The sequence below is a fragment of the Neolamprologus multifasciatus genome, chromosome 5 (assembly GCF_963576455.1).
Source record: "Neolamprologus multifasciatus chromosome 5, fNeoMul1.2, whole genome shotgun sequence".
In the NCBI taxonomy this organism is placed as follows: Eukaryota; Metazoa; Chordata; class Actinopteri; order Cichliformes; family Cichlidae; genus Neolamprologus; species Neolamprologus multifasciatus.
The window spans coordinates 20768070-20783788 of record NC_140443.1 but is presented as its reverse complement, the minus strand read 5'-3'; the positions used below and the strand labels follow the sequence as shown (position 1 = coordinate 20783788).

The 15719-nt window shown below is 38.4% G+C and overlaps 1 protein-coding gene across 3 annotated transcripts in view; it reads right to left on the bottom strand.

Annotated features, from left to right (window-relative positions):
• rad18 (RAD18 E3 ubiquitin protein ligase) overlaps window positions 1–15719 on the bottom strand; it is a 35315-nt gene that overhangs the window by 13587 nt on the left and 6009 nt on the right. For all 3 annotated transcript variants that reach the window (XR_014874154.1, XR_014874155.1, XM_085160020.1), the window contains exons 5-11: window positions 11130–11542; window positions 9309–9408; window positions 6896–7074; window positions 5373–5443; window positions 4956–5016; window positions 2944–3075; window positions 1516–1639 (exon numbers count right to left, since the gene is read on the bottom strand). Coding sequence is in view for 1 of the 3 variants with exons in the window: in XM_085160020.1 (XP_085016146.1) it covers window positions 1516–1639; window positions 2944–3075; window positions 4956–5016; window positions 5373–5443; window positions 6896–7074; window positions 9309–9408; window positions 11130–11542 (1080 nt within the window). In the remaining 2 variants the exon portion in view is untranslated. The remainder of the gene's footprint in view (window positions 1–1515; window positions 1640–2943; window positions 3076–4955; window positions 5017–5372; window positions 5444–6895; window positions 7075–9308; window positions 9409–11129; window positions 11543–15719) is intronic.

Sequence of the window (15719 nt, the reverse complement as noted above, 5' to 3'; positions counted from 1 at the left end):
GCTTCAGTCTACCTCTCATCATTAGCGATGTGTCCCACATAGTAGCACATGAATCTGGATTTGTATTGTTGGAAATCTCTCTCTCACTTTATGCGTCAAATGGACAAAAAAAGGCTGAAAGGGATTATGAATTTATAGTAACGGCCTCAGTCGTGCCCAACTTTAAAAAGGCACTTTTGTCTGATTTAGGCGGCACTCTGCTGACAGCACACACAAGAGGCTATCAACATCCTTTATAACTGTGCGGCAAAGGACCTTGTCTCTTTCCCGAGTCTCACAGCACGGGGCTTTATTTAGCGACAGCCAGTTATCTTTCCTCTTTGCAATTATATTCAAAGCTATAATTGAATCCAGACTGAACACCTGCGTGACTCCACACCGATGCTTTTTGCCTATTTGATTGGAGGGAGGGGGAATCTAATTACATGAAAAACAGCTAATTATCAGTTTTATAGAGAAGTTAGGAACTTGTCAGTAAATCTGGACTATCTGAATTCAAAAGTCACAAAAAGAAAATTGACTGTTAATGTTAACCAGTGCGTTTTATGTTCTAATTAAACATTACAATCAGCTTAGAAGCCCTCAAAAGAATGTGTTATTTGACATATACAAAACAAATGCCTTTAGGATTTGTAAGAAAATAATCCAACAACAGATTTAATGTGAACGCATTAAGAGCAACATGAAAAGAAATGCTGCAATGTTTCTGGAAATATGGTACTAATGACTTCTTTAAAAAAAATAAAGAAAAAAATCATGGCTTGTAGAACTTATTGGAGGAAGCGCGCTAGTTTTTCAAAAAGAAATTTAAAATGTAAAGACAATGAAGTGAAACTCTGTGGATGGGGTGTGTATACTGTCATCAATTCTATTTTTAGATCAGATTCTTTACTGATTTATTTATGTATTCCTGGAGCCGGTCTGATTCCCATCGCTGCTTCCTCTGTGTGTGTTGAAATCCAGGCTTCTCAGGCCTGTGGTTTGATAGCAGATCCACAGACATGTAAGCAGATACGAGCCTCTCTCTTCATAACAGATGAATATTTCCACTAAGAGGGTGAACATGATAGCAAAGCGAGATGACAGGATCCAGTCTGGAGTGCTCAGGCAGTGCTTTAAAAGAGAGAATCAGTATTTTATTTGCATTTGTTTCATTGCGGCTCGGTGCTCGGATCTACTTGTTTTGCTGCTCTCGGTTTCATCTTAGTTGTGTCTCCTCTGCCCAGCGGAGCAGACCCATGAGCAGAGGAGACACACACGGAAACATAAAGCAGAGAAGAGAGGAAAAACATCTTTATAGAGTCTTGTCACAAGCGGGGGCTCAACGTTAGCTGTCATGTGTGCTAACTGATGCTTCTGGATTATTTGCTGGCACTTGTGTGCACGCGCTGTCTGGTTATAAATGAAACCCTAAGAGACTGAGGTGTGTCTGGTGCACCTGTTTATTTTGGGTTGAGATGCTGGTGTCCAGTGCAGTGGTTCTAAATATTGTTTGTATTTTTTGTTTTGTTTTACCTGCTGACGGACACGTCGCTATAGGTGGGGCTGGACGGCACCTCGATTACTCCTCCTGATTCTTCGTCTTCAGCTTCATGTTCAACCTTCACTTCTGTGCAGCTTTTTATTTGTGCACCTTGATCTGAAAGAGGCAAACAGTAACTGCTGTACAACGTCATGCTACAGATCCAGGAGGAAATGACGGGTCAAAGGTTTCTACGTAAAATGAATCTCTTTCCCTCCTCACTGATGTGATAAGTAATGTGAAAACAGAGTGGCATGACATATGCTAAATGTTGAATTAACATTTCTGGATTGCAACACCAATTTTGAGAAAGCATTTGAATGAACAAACACCAGGCATCATTTCTTTGTTGATAAAAAACTGAGCATTCGGTGGTGGAAAAGTGCTTGTGATTTTCTACTCAGTTGGAAAAACTACTTTCTTACAAAAAGATGGGACTTTTCTTTTCTTTAAAGGCAGTTGTGTGGAAAAAAACATTTTTCACAGGGCTGCAGGGTCTGTGAAAAAACTAAGTGCACAGCCACATTTTGCAGGAATATCTTGAAGTAATTATTTTTTGCATCAGACAAACACTGATGCACAGACTCTTTACAACATTGCTTCAATTCACTGAAATGTGCAGGTATTTGTTCAAGCACAGCTCTTTTCCAAGGCAACAATCTGATTATTTCTTTTTCATCCATTGGATTGTAGATTTGCTGATGTGCTTGGGATCATTGTCCTGCCGCTTGTCCCAATTTCAGCCATGTTTTAACTGTCAGACAGCTGGCCTTAAATTTGAGAGGAGTTCATGGTCGTCGCAGTGACTGCGAGGTGCTCATGTGGCTGCAAAAGAAGCCCAAATCATCATCCCTCCACTACCATGCTTGACAGTTTATATGAGTTGCTTGTGTTGATATGTTGTATTTGCTTTTTTCCCCAAACGTGACACTGTTCTAGAAATCTTGAGGTTTGTTCAGACATTTGCAAAGCTAAGCCAGGCTGCCATGATCATTTTAAAAAGAAGAGGCTTCCACCTGACAGCCATGCTTGTTCAGTCTTTTTCTAATTTAAACATGCTAACTGAGGCCTCTGAACTCTAACATGTGGGGCTTTGATTTTTTGCATTTTCTCTCAACATCGTGTCTTCACACCGACGAATGCTCCAGACTAACAAACTACCAAAACGTCAAGACAACAGGTGAATTTGATTAGCAGCACCTGGCTGCTACTTAATCTCTTAACTCCTGTGAAAGCAGCAAAGGTGTTCTTAGTCTTCACAGGGCTGCACAGGATCCCCTGAAAGCTTTCCTTTTTACGCGTACAAGATAGCAGGTAACCACAGACATCAAGTGACTTTTTTTTTTTTTTTTAAAGGGCGTCAGAGAAGTGCACAGAAGTGTCCTTTGGCTAGAAAATATTATGTCTGAATGTCAAAGTACCTGCAGAGTGCGTTTTTTGTACGTCCTTGTTCACCTCGCTGACTTCCTGTTTAACACGAGGTTGTCTGGTGGTCTCCATGCGGCCGCGGACCTGCGCTATTAGCCGGGAAAAGTCACTGCTGTGCTGCTTCCCTGTGGGCAAAATAGCATATCGCTATAGGGTCAAACACATCAAGAGGATAGAATGATTATGATGTTATGTAACAGTCACTGTTTTCTAATAGCGGTTCGAGAGTCTAACCTTGAATTCAATGTTTAGATTAAATGCAGTCATAAATTAAAGTTATTCTAATGAAATGGTTGCTAATTAAAATGACTGTAATGCACAGTTGACCACTTGGAGCTGCAGTTTAAACTCACGTCTCAGAAAGTGTTACTGCAGAACATTTTTTTAACCTGCTGTTGTTTTACCAAATGGGAATGTTTTCTGAATAACTAGCTACCAACTGTATTAACACTAAAAGAAATTGGTGTCACAGAAAGAAAAGGCTGCGAGCTCCCGGCGGATACGGTGTGTGCATGTGTATACGCCACTTTCACCTTCTTGCCTGCTCAGGCACCACTGCCCATGCTGGCAGAGTGAGTCATCCACATCCTCCTCTGATAAATCAGGAGGTTATCACAGCAGCGCAGCTATTTATAGAGCACACCTCCTGTGAGTCACATCCATTTTTTAAACACTTTTAAAGTTAGCTCTTAAGAGTTATTTCCAACAAGCTTTTCATCTAGTTCAACTATGTCAACATGACTTGAGAACAATGTCCTGTGATTTTGGTGAACTGGCCTCTGCCCCGAGGATAAAAACACAGAGCTCATCTAGATTTTCTTGCTTCTGTGTATCTGAGTGATTACCTCTGAGGTCACATGGGGGAAAAAAGTCTCAGACATACAAATCAACAGACAAGTGGCCCTATAAATTATAATAAAATACTGGAGAGTATTTACACAGACAAAAACCTATGTCCCCACGTGCTGCTAAAAATCAGACAACTGTTGTCCATGTTTCTGCTTCTTTTTTAACTTGTTGATGAAGGTATGTGAGGCTAGCTTATAGACTAAATAAAGTAACACTTGTGTTATGGCTGGGCGACACACTTCATATGCAAAACTGCAATCCTCTTTCTGAGAAACAAAAGCATGTTATATTAGAGATACTGAATATCAGTAACCTATGCCGGTTTTCACAGGGACAGTCGACCTATCCACAGTATTACCAAGCAACAATTACTCAACCAGACAAAAATGTCATGCAGTCTCCATGATGGACTGCCTCTCAGTAAGTCCTCTTACAGTGGTTTTTCCAACTGAACTAGTGACCTATAAGAATTGATCACCGAGGAGCCTGATGGAGGCTTTGAAAACTGTCATAACAGGCTGTCAATAACATCTATCCAGCTAATTTTAAACTTTTATTTCTTTTGTAGCCAAAAAAATATATATAACATGCACCCTAATTCTGAATACCCAATTTCCTTCGGGGTCAACCTTCAGGATCAATAAAGTTTTATTGAATTGAATACGTCTCTATGCCTTCATTAAAAAAAAACAAAACCTCTGTATAGAGTTAATAGAGAAGCTCTCCTAAATTCTTTCAAGCGTTCTCATTGTACCTGACAAAAATCAGTGGAGTGATGAGCCCAAATTTGAGATTTTTGGTTCAAACTGACATTAATATACAACAATGACTGTCTACAGCCATCTACCCACCCATTTACAATTTTCCTAGAAAAATATAAAGAAATGAGAGGTGGCTTAAGACTTTCACAATACTGTATGTGTGTTGTATTTCATGTGAGCCATACATTTCAGTCTTTCTTTCCAAAGGCAGCAGCATCCAAAAATGAACACCATTCAGTTACTTTCCATCACCAAAGTTTATTGTCACTACATGTGTCGTTCTTCACAAGTGTTGATTTAAACGAAACGTTTCCTAGGACTGCGTTGTTGTATGCATGTAAAACATGCAACGTTTCAGCACATAAAAGTGTCAGGAGGAAAAAAGAAAAACTTACTGTAATTTGAATGCATGTCTTCGATCTCTTTCTCAGACTGATTCTTTGAGAAAACCATGACCTGGAAAAAGATTAATTAGAGAGACATTTGTTTATATTGACAATGAATCAAGAAAAACAAATATTGAAATTTTGCAATATTTGTAAAGAAACTGAGCTAACCTGTCTTTTTTTAAGCCAGCACCCGTGCAACAAAAGTACTGCTTTTTTATTACAAATAATTCATTTTCATAAGATTGCGAAATTTTTAAATTGTAAGAACTTGTCATAATTATTGTTTCTCAAAAAAAAAACAATTAAAAATACAGTAAAATAAACCTTACCGATGATATATAAACGCTACTGAAGATGCTGCAACGTACATTTGAGAAAAAACAAAAACAAAATTTAAGCTCTCATTAAGCAGTTAATACATACTGGCCTGGCCTTCCCCCGCAACTGATTTCTCATCTTCTCATTGGCCTCGACGTCTTTGGCAATTTCCTCAGCTGTTGACAGACGAAAGATGAATCTTTATTTGGCTTGAGGTGACAAATATTGTCCCTTATATGAAATGTACCATTTGACCGATGAGGTTTTCAAGAAAAGTAAAAAAAAATCAAGACAAAACCAAACTAGTGAGGTCAAATATTAGATACTTCATTCTATGTTTAAGTCTCATGGGGAAAAAATGTTAAAGCTTTGTACCACAGCAAAGGCATTTCACAATAGAGTTACAAAAAAACCCCAAACAAACAACAAAAAAACTGCCTGTTCCCAAACAATGTTTGTTAAAGTGAATGCAGAACGGTTCAGTCTGATTTTGCTGAATTAACATTCAGTCTGGGAACAGCAGAGACCATCTGCTGGACTTTGAAAAGGAATGTTGTCCCGTTCTCGTCTTATACACGATTCCAGCTGCTCAACAGTCCCGGGTCTTTGTCGTATTTCTTGTTTCACAATTTGTTAAATGCGTCAGTTGGTGAAAGTTCAGGACTGTGAAATATGCAAAAGCTTCACTGAAATAAATGTCGTCTGGATGGGAGAATGCTTGTTTAAAAGTCCGGATGCACTGGATGGTCCCTCTTCTCTTTTGTCCAGAGGACCCTGTGTGGAATTTCAAATTCCCAACAGTATGAGGATAGAACAATTTTCCACTTTTGCTCCGTCTATTTTAAATGGCAGAGAAACGAAAGCTGTATGATGTTCACTTCTTTGCTCTTTTTGATACCCAATCATGTTACCATCTGTTTCCATTTAACCTCATTAGTTATAAAATGTTGATTGAGTTCTTTTTTTTCTTTAATGTTGGGTATACTTTTCCAGCCTTTTGGTGCCTCCATACCAACTTTTGAGACATGTTACTGGCATAACATTCAAAATGAACTAATTTTTTTTTTTGAAATGTTAAAGATTTTGCAGTTTAAGCATTTAATGTTTCCTAGATTGTGAATAATATATGGGTTTATGAGATTTTACAAAACATTGCATTCGTTTTTATTCACATTTTACAAAAAAATCTCAATTTTTGGTGATTCTACTGTGTTTCTAAATATTTGAGTGTCATTTTCTGGCTAGAGCATTTAAGTCCATGCAAGCCTCTGTCTGGTATAATGAAGAGTGCAGGCACAGGTTCAGGGGCTGCCACACTCCCTCCTCTCATTTGTTGTATAACTAATAAGGGCAACAAGTACACAACTGAGAGCTATTATATGACTGTTCCCCTGTTTTGTAAACAACACTGCATCTGGCCCCCTTTATGATGTGTGATTTTTCATTCCACATTCAAGTATGGCTATTTGAATAGACTACAAACACTTCTGATTTTCAAGTTGAGGTTTGACAATATCCTATACAGTCCACTTCTTTTGTTGTGTACCAAAACACTGTGATATCACAGTAGTTTAGAGTTCTTGTTTTGTTTTTTCATTTTAATAAAAAAAACAGACAAATCCTCTCACCTGATTTCGGGTTTAGAGAGTCACACTGGGCATTGTATAAGTAGACAAAATCTTGGTGTCTTTTGATCAGCTGGTCTCGAGATCCCTGCAATGACAGATGGCATTCCTTCAGCCTCCTCTTGAGCTCCTGCACTGAAAGCAGGTTGTACACCAACTTCGGCATTGGACGCCTCTTCTGGCTAAGAGAGCGGAAACAAACAGATTCACTGTATATTTTCAGTAACCAACAGATATGACATTTTAATGCTTGAGGTGCATCTCTGTGCTAAGCTACAACAAAAATCTGCAACTATAGAAATAAATGCTCTTGAACACAAGCAGAATTTTTATTGTCATAACAGAAAAGGTTCCAAATTAGGTATAAAATTAATATCTTTACACACTAAAAGAAAAGCAAGTGCTTGCAGACCTGTTCCCCACTTTGAAGCAACCATTTCAGAACCAATGAGCTCACAGGGTCGCATTAATTTTGGTCGTGCCAAGTCTCCAACCACTGGTTCTCCTAATGTGATTGTAGCTTTAGTTATTCACAAGTTAAGCCCTGTGACATCAAACTACAACAAGACAAATTTTCATAAGAGTTCAAGAAACTCATGACTGTTGCTACTCTCCCTAAGAATGGGAGCGAGCCCAGGGGTTACAATGAAACACTAGATCTATATTTGTGAAAATCTTTGTTCGTGTTTCTGTTACAACAAAAAATAAAAAATGAATAACAATGGGGTTCAAGAAGAATACCACAAAGGAAACTCTCTCAAAAAAATACAAAAAAAACAAAAAAAACAAGCACATCTCATGTTAAAAAGACAGCCTGGATGTTCCACAATACATCACTGAAAAATCTTTTAAACCTCTCTAAAGGCACAAAAGTTCCCCAGCATGCTTGGAGGTAAACAAGAAACTGCACAATAGCCACAAACTCTCATATCAGCCTTAAAGCATTGGAACAAGTATTACAGTTTAAGGCTACTTGGCTACCTCAGCCTAGATGTTTGCAACCTTTGAACGAACAATAGATGCAAAATTGTATCAAATTTTAGAGGAAAACAGCAGGGCAGGAGTCCATGACCTAAAGCTCAGCAGATGTTCAGTAATGGAACAAGACAACAAGCAAAAGCACATAAATCAGCAACGGACTGGCTGAATAATAATAATGATAAGAGGTAATTCGTGTATGGAAATCCTGACCATAACTTAGTCGAGATGCTGTTCATCAATATAAAAACTGATAAGCTGAAACCGTTTTCCAGGAGATGAGATAAGATACCACAAGAAACATTTGACAGAAGTTGTTGCGTATAAAGGAAACACTATTTTGGAGTTATGAAATTCAAGAGTGCATAGACTCTTTTTGTTGCCTGGACTGTGAGTAATTGTGAATTGTGAAATCAATACAGACATGACCTGTTCACGAGAGTTATTCATTTAAGTCATATTGTGTCTGGCTATAATCGGCTTATCCAGACCAACCCTACAATATTTTTCCCAACATTTCTGTTTTTGGTAATTGTACAGCATTTTGTATCACAAACTGTATTAAATGTTATTAATAAAGCAGGAAAAAACTGCTGGGAGGACATAAGGTCATCGGTTGACTGAAACCCCACTGTTTTGTTTAGTTTTCTTTGTCTTCAACTTTTATTTATTCTTTTTTTTATTTTTACTGCATCCATGCACAAGAAAACTTTAATCTCATTATAGAAAAGACATTTAGCCACAAGCTAATTTCCATTTGCTGTCCCTAGGCAGGTATACACAAGATTAAATAAAAATGCCACGTAAACATAACTCCACATGGTACCTGTTAATGTGAAGCATAAGGGGTATTTTTAGTTTAAAACAAAATTACAAGTAATTAAAAAAAACAAAACATCTCAACATGTTAGGCTACACATACACATGTTAATGACAGTTGAAATAATGTTATGTTTAACAGTTTAAAAATAATTTTACAACTAATCTGATTTATATCTGTCTTTTAGTCTGTCTGATCCACTGATGAGTTTGGAGATAACGGCAGTGGCTACCATTTCTAATGGCTGTTTGTTGTCTTTGCTATCTTGGATGTCCGAGACCTCCCACATCTTAGGTTGTCACACTGGTGTTTGTTCACCTTCGGAAATTACTGATCTTGTGTGACCTCTCTTTGCTACAATTTCCTTAACTTGAAGAGACTTCTGACTCTTCCTACGTTTTTGCCCATATTAATAAGGTGTACATGTGCTTTTCCTCGTCTTGGCCCTACATGTTTCAGCGACAGCCATTCCTTATTGCTGGTGCTGTGTCTCTATGGTCAGTACTTTAGAAATGTACTGACCCTTTTATTTATATCCTACCTCCCAAAGGAGCATTAAAGCTTGACAAGACATCAGTACAGTCTTCATTTAAGTGATCAGTAAAGTGGATACTTTACCTCCTCAAGCTTTCCTTCTTGTCGCCACTGGTAAGACACGTGTCCAGATGTTTGTTGATAAAATGCTGGGAAACACTTACAGAACACACAGGGCACTCCACTGCAAAAAAGACACACAAAATAATGTTGATAGTTTTCGGTGCTATGACTCCATAATGTATTTCCATGCAATTTAGTGCATGCATCCAACCAGCTGCAGTTATGCAATTCATTCATAATTCAAATTAAGCACATGAAGAACTGAACCGAAATGACAGAGCTGTATGTTTTGTTATCAATATGTTATATTCACTGGAGGTGAATGTTAATTGTGACTCAGTTAAACTAATAGTGACAATTAAAGCAAAAGGTTATGAAAAACACTGACAGTAAACTGTACTCTATGCTGTCTTTTTTGTAGATGGTACAAAGTTGGTATTAAGATGGAATTCAGTCAATGTATCTCAGCATCATCAGCTAAAACTCATATGAATCTCAGCTACACTGTAACCTAACTCTGACCATGAAACCACAGCCACTGTGCACCAGTCACACACTGTTCTGTACTTTAGATCCATCACAGTACAGCAAACTAACCTGTTTATCCTGCACTAACCTGCAGAGGATTTCCATGCAGCCTTTAAATAACACAGGTAGTCTGCCTCAGTTTGAGTTGCAGCACGTTTCACAATATCAAAAAACATAACGTCACATGCACAGACCTAATACCTGGTTTAAAAACATGTAGGGCTACCTAGATGCTGAAGTACCGCAACCACAACTTATGGACACCTGCAGTCGTTCAGGTGTCAAAAATAAAAAAAAATAAAAAAGCCCCCCAAAAATCCAACCCAAATCTCCCAAACAAACATAATAAACCCCACCATCCCGCTTTTAACCCCTTACTTTGGCACATGTCGTCTCTTCTTATGTTTAATAACAGTGTTTCTGTTTAGGCTCAAGGTGGTTTGATGTTTGAAGGCTCGCAGTGACATGAAATATTAACTCCCCTTAAATGTGTTACAGCAAAAGTAACAAGCCTGTTTTGAAAATAAGGAGTAGAGAGTATGGATATTTGTTTACAAATGTAGGGAGTAAAAGTTTAAAAAAAAAAAAGAGTCAGGGGAAAAAAACTACTCAAGCTACTCAAGTACTTAAGTACAGTAAGGAAGTACTGTAGAGTACTTCCCACCTCTGAAATAGGATGACAAAAATGAAAAAAGAATGAAAAAAAAGTGTTTGCCTACTGACTGCAGGTTTTTTCACATTTGGTTATAAATTACAAGTAGTTGCAGTGACCAGCTGCCCAGTTTGAATCTGCAACACCAACAACTTCTTGCAATCCTTCTGGATGCAAGGTGATTGTTCTCATTTATAAACACAGAGTGCAGTCAAACACTCTGCAATCAGTCTGAGTCAGACAGTGCTGAAGAGCACAGCTTCTTCCAAGACAGGAAGCTGACTCAACTGGTTGCTTCCTGTTAGTATTCCTATATAAAAATAAGGCTCCCAAGTGGCTATACTGGGTTTGTTTTTCCAGTTAATCCACCTCCTGCAGCAACTACAAATCTATTTGTGGAGGAATTTCAGTATTAAATCTATGAGGCTGTTCCAACTAACAGATTTGTGATTTTCCCCAGTTTATCACAATTAATCCCATTTATCATAAACAGTTAGCATGCAATTCCCAATTTGAGTCAATCACAAGCTAATAGCAGATTGATGCCGTCTTATTGCCCTTTCATCGCCATCTGAATGCTTTAAAAGCCACTTTTACCCATTTTTAAAGCAATAATTTCAAAGGCAACAGCCACAGTATGTTTACAGTTAAACTGGATTTACCTTTGATTATGGGCTTAATGTCTTTTGAAGGTGTTAAAGAATGTGCCATCCCATTTTCAGCGCTAATACTTGGAAAGGCCGTGAGTGACGTCGAACCCTGAGTAGACGCATCGTCCATATCTATGGGTTCTTCTTTTACAACCACTGAAAGCTCAGCTTTTCCTGAATGTAGGTCAGAATCATTGTGGATTCCCGCAGTCCATCTTTTCCCCTCCTGAACGCACTCAGAGATGGAACCATTGTGCTGCGTTTCTTTGCTGGGAGGTGTTTTAGGCTTTTTTTGGAAAAATTGGCTCAGCACAGAGTTGTTACACTTCTGGCCCCTCTCCTTCGGAGTTTTGCATTTAACGGCTGAAGCAGGAGTCTTCGGAGATATTGGAGGAGAGTCAAATTGTGCTTTTAACAACTGTTGCCTGGAAAAAGAGAAAAGAAACAGGGCACATATGAATGAAAAAAAATATAACACAGTTACATGCTCTTTTATTGCATTCAGTTTGAAAAAAGAAAAAAGAAAACGACAACATAGGAAGTGTGAATAAATGTTGTTGGCATTGAAGTGAGCCCTCTGATGTTCTCTTCACCTGCTTAATCATCTCGCTCCTTTTCTACTGAGCCAGAAAAAGGAGACACTTTGGCTGCAGCCTCAGAAATGTGGAAAGCAAACAAATTGCAGTCAGGCCGTTACTTGGCAATAAAATGGAACCAATGAGGTGTGCGATGTTCCACTTTCCATATTTAAGAACTTATTTGTGCTTTCTGTCTACATTAGGAGGAGGTTCATGCACGTGCACGCACAGATGCAAGCACACGCCAAGTTAGCTTTGAACACATGTGATGTGGAAACACGTTCTACTCCTCCCAACCTTAAACAAATATGCTCTCCTGATAACATTCATCAGTAACGCTGCATACACATAGTCTGGACAAAAATGAACAGAAAAAGTCCAATGAACAAACCCACCATCTTTGTGCTAATGACATTTTTCCCCGTGTGTGATGCACTTAAACCACCTGGCTATCGAGTTATGTCCAAAGCTCTTTTCATGAATATTAATACAGAGCCTCACAATTAACACACCTAAGCTTACCAACGCAGAGATGTGGTCAGGGCAGTTACCCCCTGCACTCGTGGTCTCGCAGTGTCCCAGAGACTTACAATGACATTACAATAAAACCACCCCTCTCCATTCTTATTAGTTAATATTATTAATAAAATTTGATCTAGTTGGAGAAACTAAAAGTTTCCTAAAATGTTAGGACAGACATGGAGCAATTTAAACAGAGTTATAGATTTCATTTACTGACCAATATATTAAATAAATGTAAAAGATTTATATGTGTTGTATTCACAACCATCCAATATAATTATTCCAGTGCGCTAACATCATTCAGTTGATTAGCCCAATACCATACTGTTGTATATGAATTCGTCTTTGTTTGTTTTTTATCAATGAGTAGATAGGAATTTATAGTAAATAAATAATTTTTAAAAAATTACTATGAGGTAAATGAATGCAATACCGCCTTACTTTAGAACTGGTCCTATTATATTCTCTAGCTTCAAAAGCTGTGCTTCAGCTTTGATCTCTGATTAGGTGGAAAAGGATGAATTTAGTTATTATGAGGGACTGAAGCTAAAGTTTTATTTACAATCCCACTGATCTGTAAGATCAATACAACCTACTTAAATTTCCAACACTTACTGAATTTAAATAGCTGCATCATTGATTTTCTTTACAATGTGAGGGCTAAAGTTTTATAATTAGAACTGGGTTTTAAAGGGCAGGTATAGCTTCTACAGCACTTTTTAAAGCTGGGTGTTAGAGACCTTAAACCATAGATACAGAGCAGGAGATCAGAGGAATTCCACACAAAGCCTTTGGACCACATTTTATAAAGTCGCCGTCGCTGTTACTCGGGGACAATACACACGGTAATTGTGCCAAGACTTTAAAAAAGCAGCCCTGCAGCAGTCAGAATCATTTCATTAATAGGATTTTGTGTGTGGATATCAGTAGACCTCAGGGAACGTAAAGAAAGACTAATGAATGGTGTAAGAAAAAAAAATGGATTTTTACAATAGGAGGGCTCTATAGCAGAAAAGTCTGGGTGCTAAAACACCATCGACACATTGTGAAATGAAACCTAAAGAAAATGAGACCCTGAACATCAGAACTATCTATCCCAGAAATTCCCAGAAAGTTTCAAAACTGCAGAAACTGTTATTAGTGTCAGTATTTTAGAGTATTTTTATTTTATAAGAAGCTGTGATTCAACAAACTACACAACCCACATCTAAATGAAACCCTCTGTGACACACAATTTTATAATGCGATGGTTCAGCCTCACAAATGGTCTCTCAACACTAAATCCAAACCATGTTGCATTTATAATAGAAAAGGGCATGTTGTGATTGTGATTAAACATATTTTGTTAGCAATTTATCTCTTATCCTAATGTGCAAATACACAAATGAGACAAGAGGCTGCAAGGTAACTGGTTACTGTACCAGTGTAAATATGCAGCACTGAGATAACAGCTAATGGTGTGCTAGAGGGGGGAAAGGCCTCTAATAGAAGTAAATTAGAGCCATCAGATAACAGCAACCCAAAGCACTGATTTCACAGTGATAAATCCGAATGAAGGAAGTTATCCCCAAACACATGCTGGACCAGAGAATCTACCAACCGCATAAACAGATGTTTAAATAATTATTCCCTAAATGCTTTGCAATGCTGTCATTTCAAAGCAAATAATCCAGTTGAAACAAGTCTATCTTTACACAAAACAACATTTTGACAGAGTCAAAACCAACGAATCCAATTTCTCAGATGCTCAGTGTTAGACAACAGGAAATTAAAAAGAGAAGGAAAAGGCTGCTGCCTAATCCACTCATTCGTAACTGTGATGACAATCAGAAGGGCTACAGTTTGAAGGGAGACCTTTCAGACTGTTGATAACAGAGATGTGATTGATGGAAGGGACAAACATTGTGGTAGACTGACTGATAACAGCATTCAGCATTGGCATCAGCCCAGATATTGAAGAAACAATTCTAATGACTTTAGGCGGGGGGGGGGGGGGGGGGGGGTAGCCCTATTTAGGCTCACAGGCTTATTTTCAACTAATCTTTAAATAGGAGTTGCTACAAAATTCCCCAAAGTATGGATCATCAAAATGATCTGTTAATAGATGACTATCTATGATACAAAGGGACATATATATCCTTTGAGAGATGTTTTCTGTTCTACATGTGGATTATTATTTCTTTAGAAAAGAATGACAGGATGGCGTCACTCTCAGTGAACAAGAGTTTATGAATGCCCTGAACGGCGGAGGCTCCGGCCAGAAGCGTTTTCTCAAAATGTTCCCTACTTTCACGCAAACTAGAAATGTTGCTGTCTGGAGCCCCACTCTTACACTATTCCCGGGATGGGGATTGTTATGCGTTACCTCAGTGACACATGTGGACTATAGATATGAAATGTTCCAGAAGGAGTCAACCTCAGCCACCTCAAGTGGTTCAGGAGGATTAGTATTAATCTGTAAACCTGGACCAGATCTTTTTTTTTAAGGTTTGTGAATACAGAGTTGCTGGCAGGGAGGTTCTGACATGTAGGTTTAACAGAAGAAATGGAAACGCAAGCAAAAGAGAAAAGCATTTCACAGATGTAGTATTTGCTGGTATGAATGTGACGAGTTTGGCATATTACAAACTTGAATCTTTTTCCAGTACAGAGAAGGGGTGAGGTGGCATTGTTCTATGCTTTTTGGGACAATTTACTGCCATAGTCTGTCCATTTTCCCCTAGAAGGAAGGGTCACTGCAAATCAATGCAAAGTCAGTCTGAGGGGCTTTGCTTTTATCCTTGTCATTACAGAATAACAATATCCCATCCACAGGCCTAAATGGTTGAAACATAATCATATGCTATGGTTCTTCCAGTCAGCAGATCATCAAAACACAGAAGAATGGTGTTCAGCTAACATACAGAGGCTTTGGCAACACACGGTGACACAAAACATGACTAAATTACATTTTGCAAATATCTAACCAGTCAATGACCCGGGAGCAAATCAATGCAATCAGGAATGTATTCATGGGCAAGATGACCTGCTGAAGTTCAAACTGAGCATAAGAATGGGGAAGAATAGCTACTGGAGTGATGTTAGGCGTGACAAGATTGTTGGTGCCCAATGGGATGGCCTCAGTATTTCAGAAACTGCTGATTTACTGGGATTTTCCCACACAGTTATCTCTACGGTTTATGGAGAATGTACCAAAAAAGAAAAAGGAGAAAATATCCAGTGAGCAGCAGCTCTCTGGGCAAAAGTGCCTTGTTGACGTCAGAGGTCAGATAAGGGGTTGATAGAAAGGCAACAGTAACTCAAATAACCTTTCATTACTAATAGAAAACTGGAAAATTGTTGCCTGTTACTAGCCTGGTCTGATGAGTCTGCTGTGAGATGTGGATGGCAGGGTCAGAATTTAGACTGAACAACATGAAAGCACGGATCAATCGTGCACTGTGTCAACAGTTCGTGTTACTGGTTTTGTGATGCCATGGCAGATATTTTCTTGACACACTTG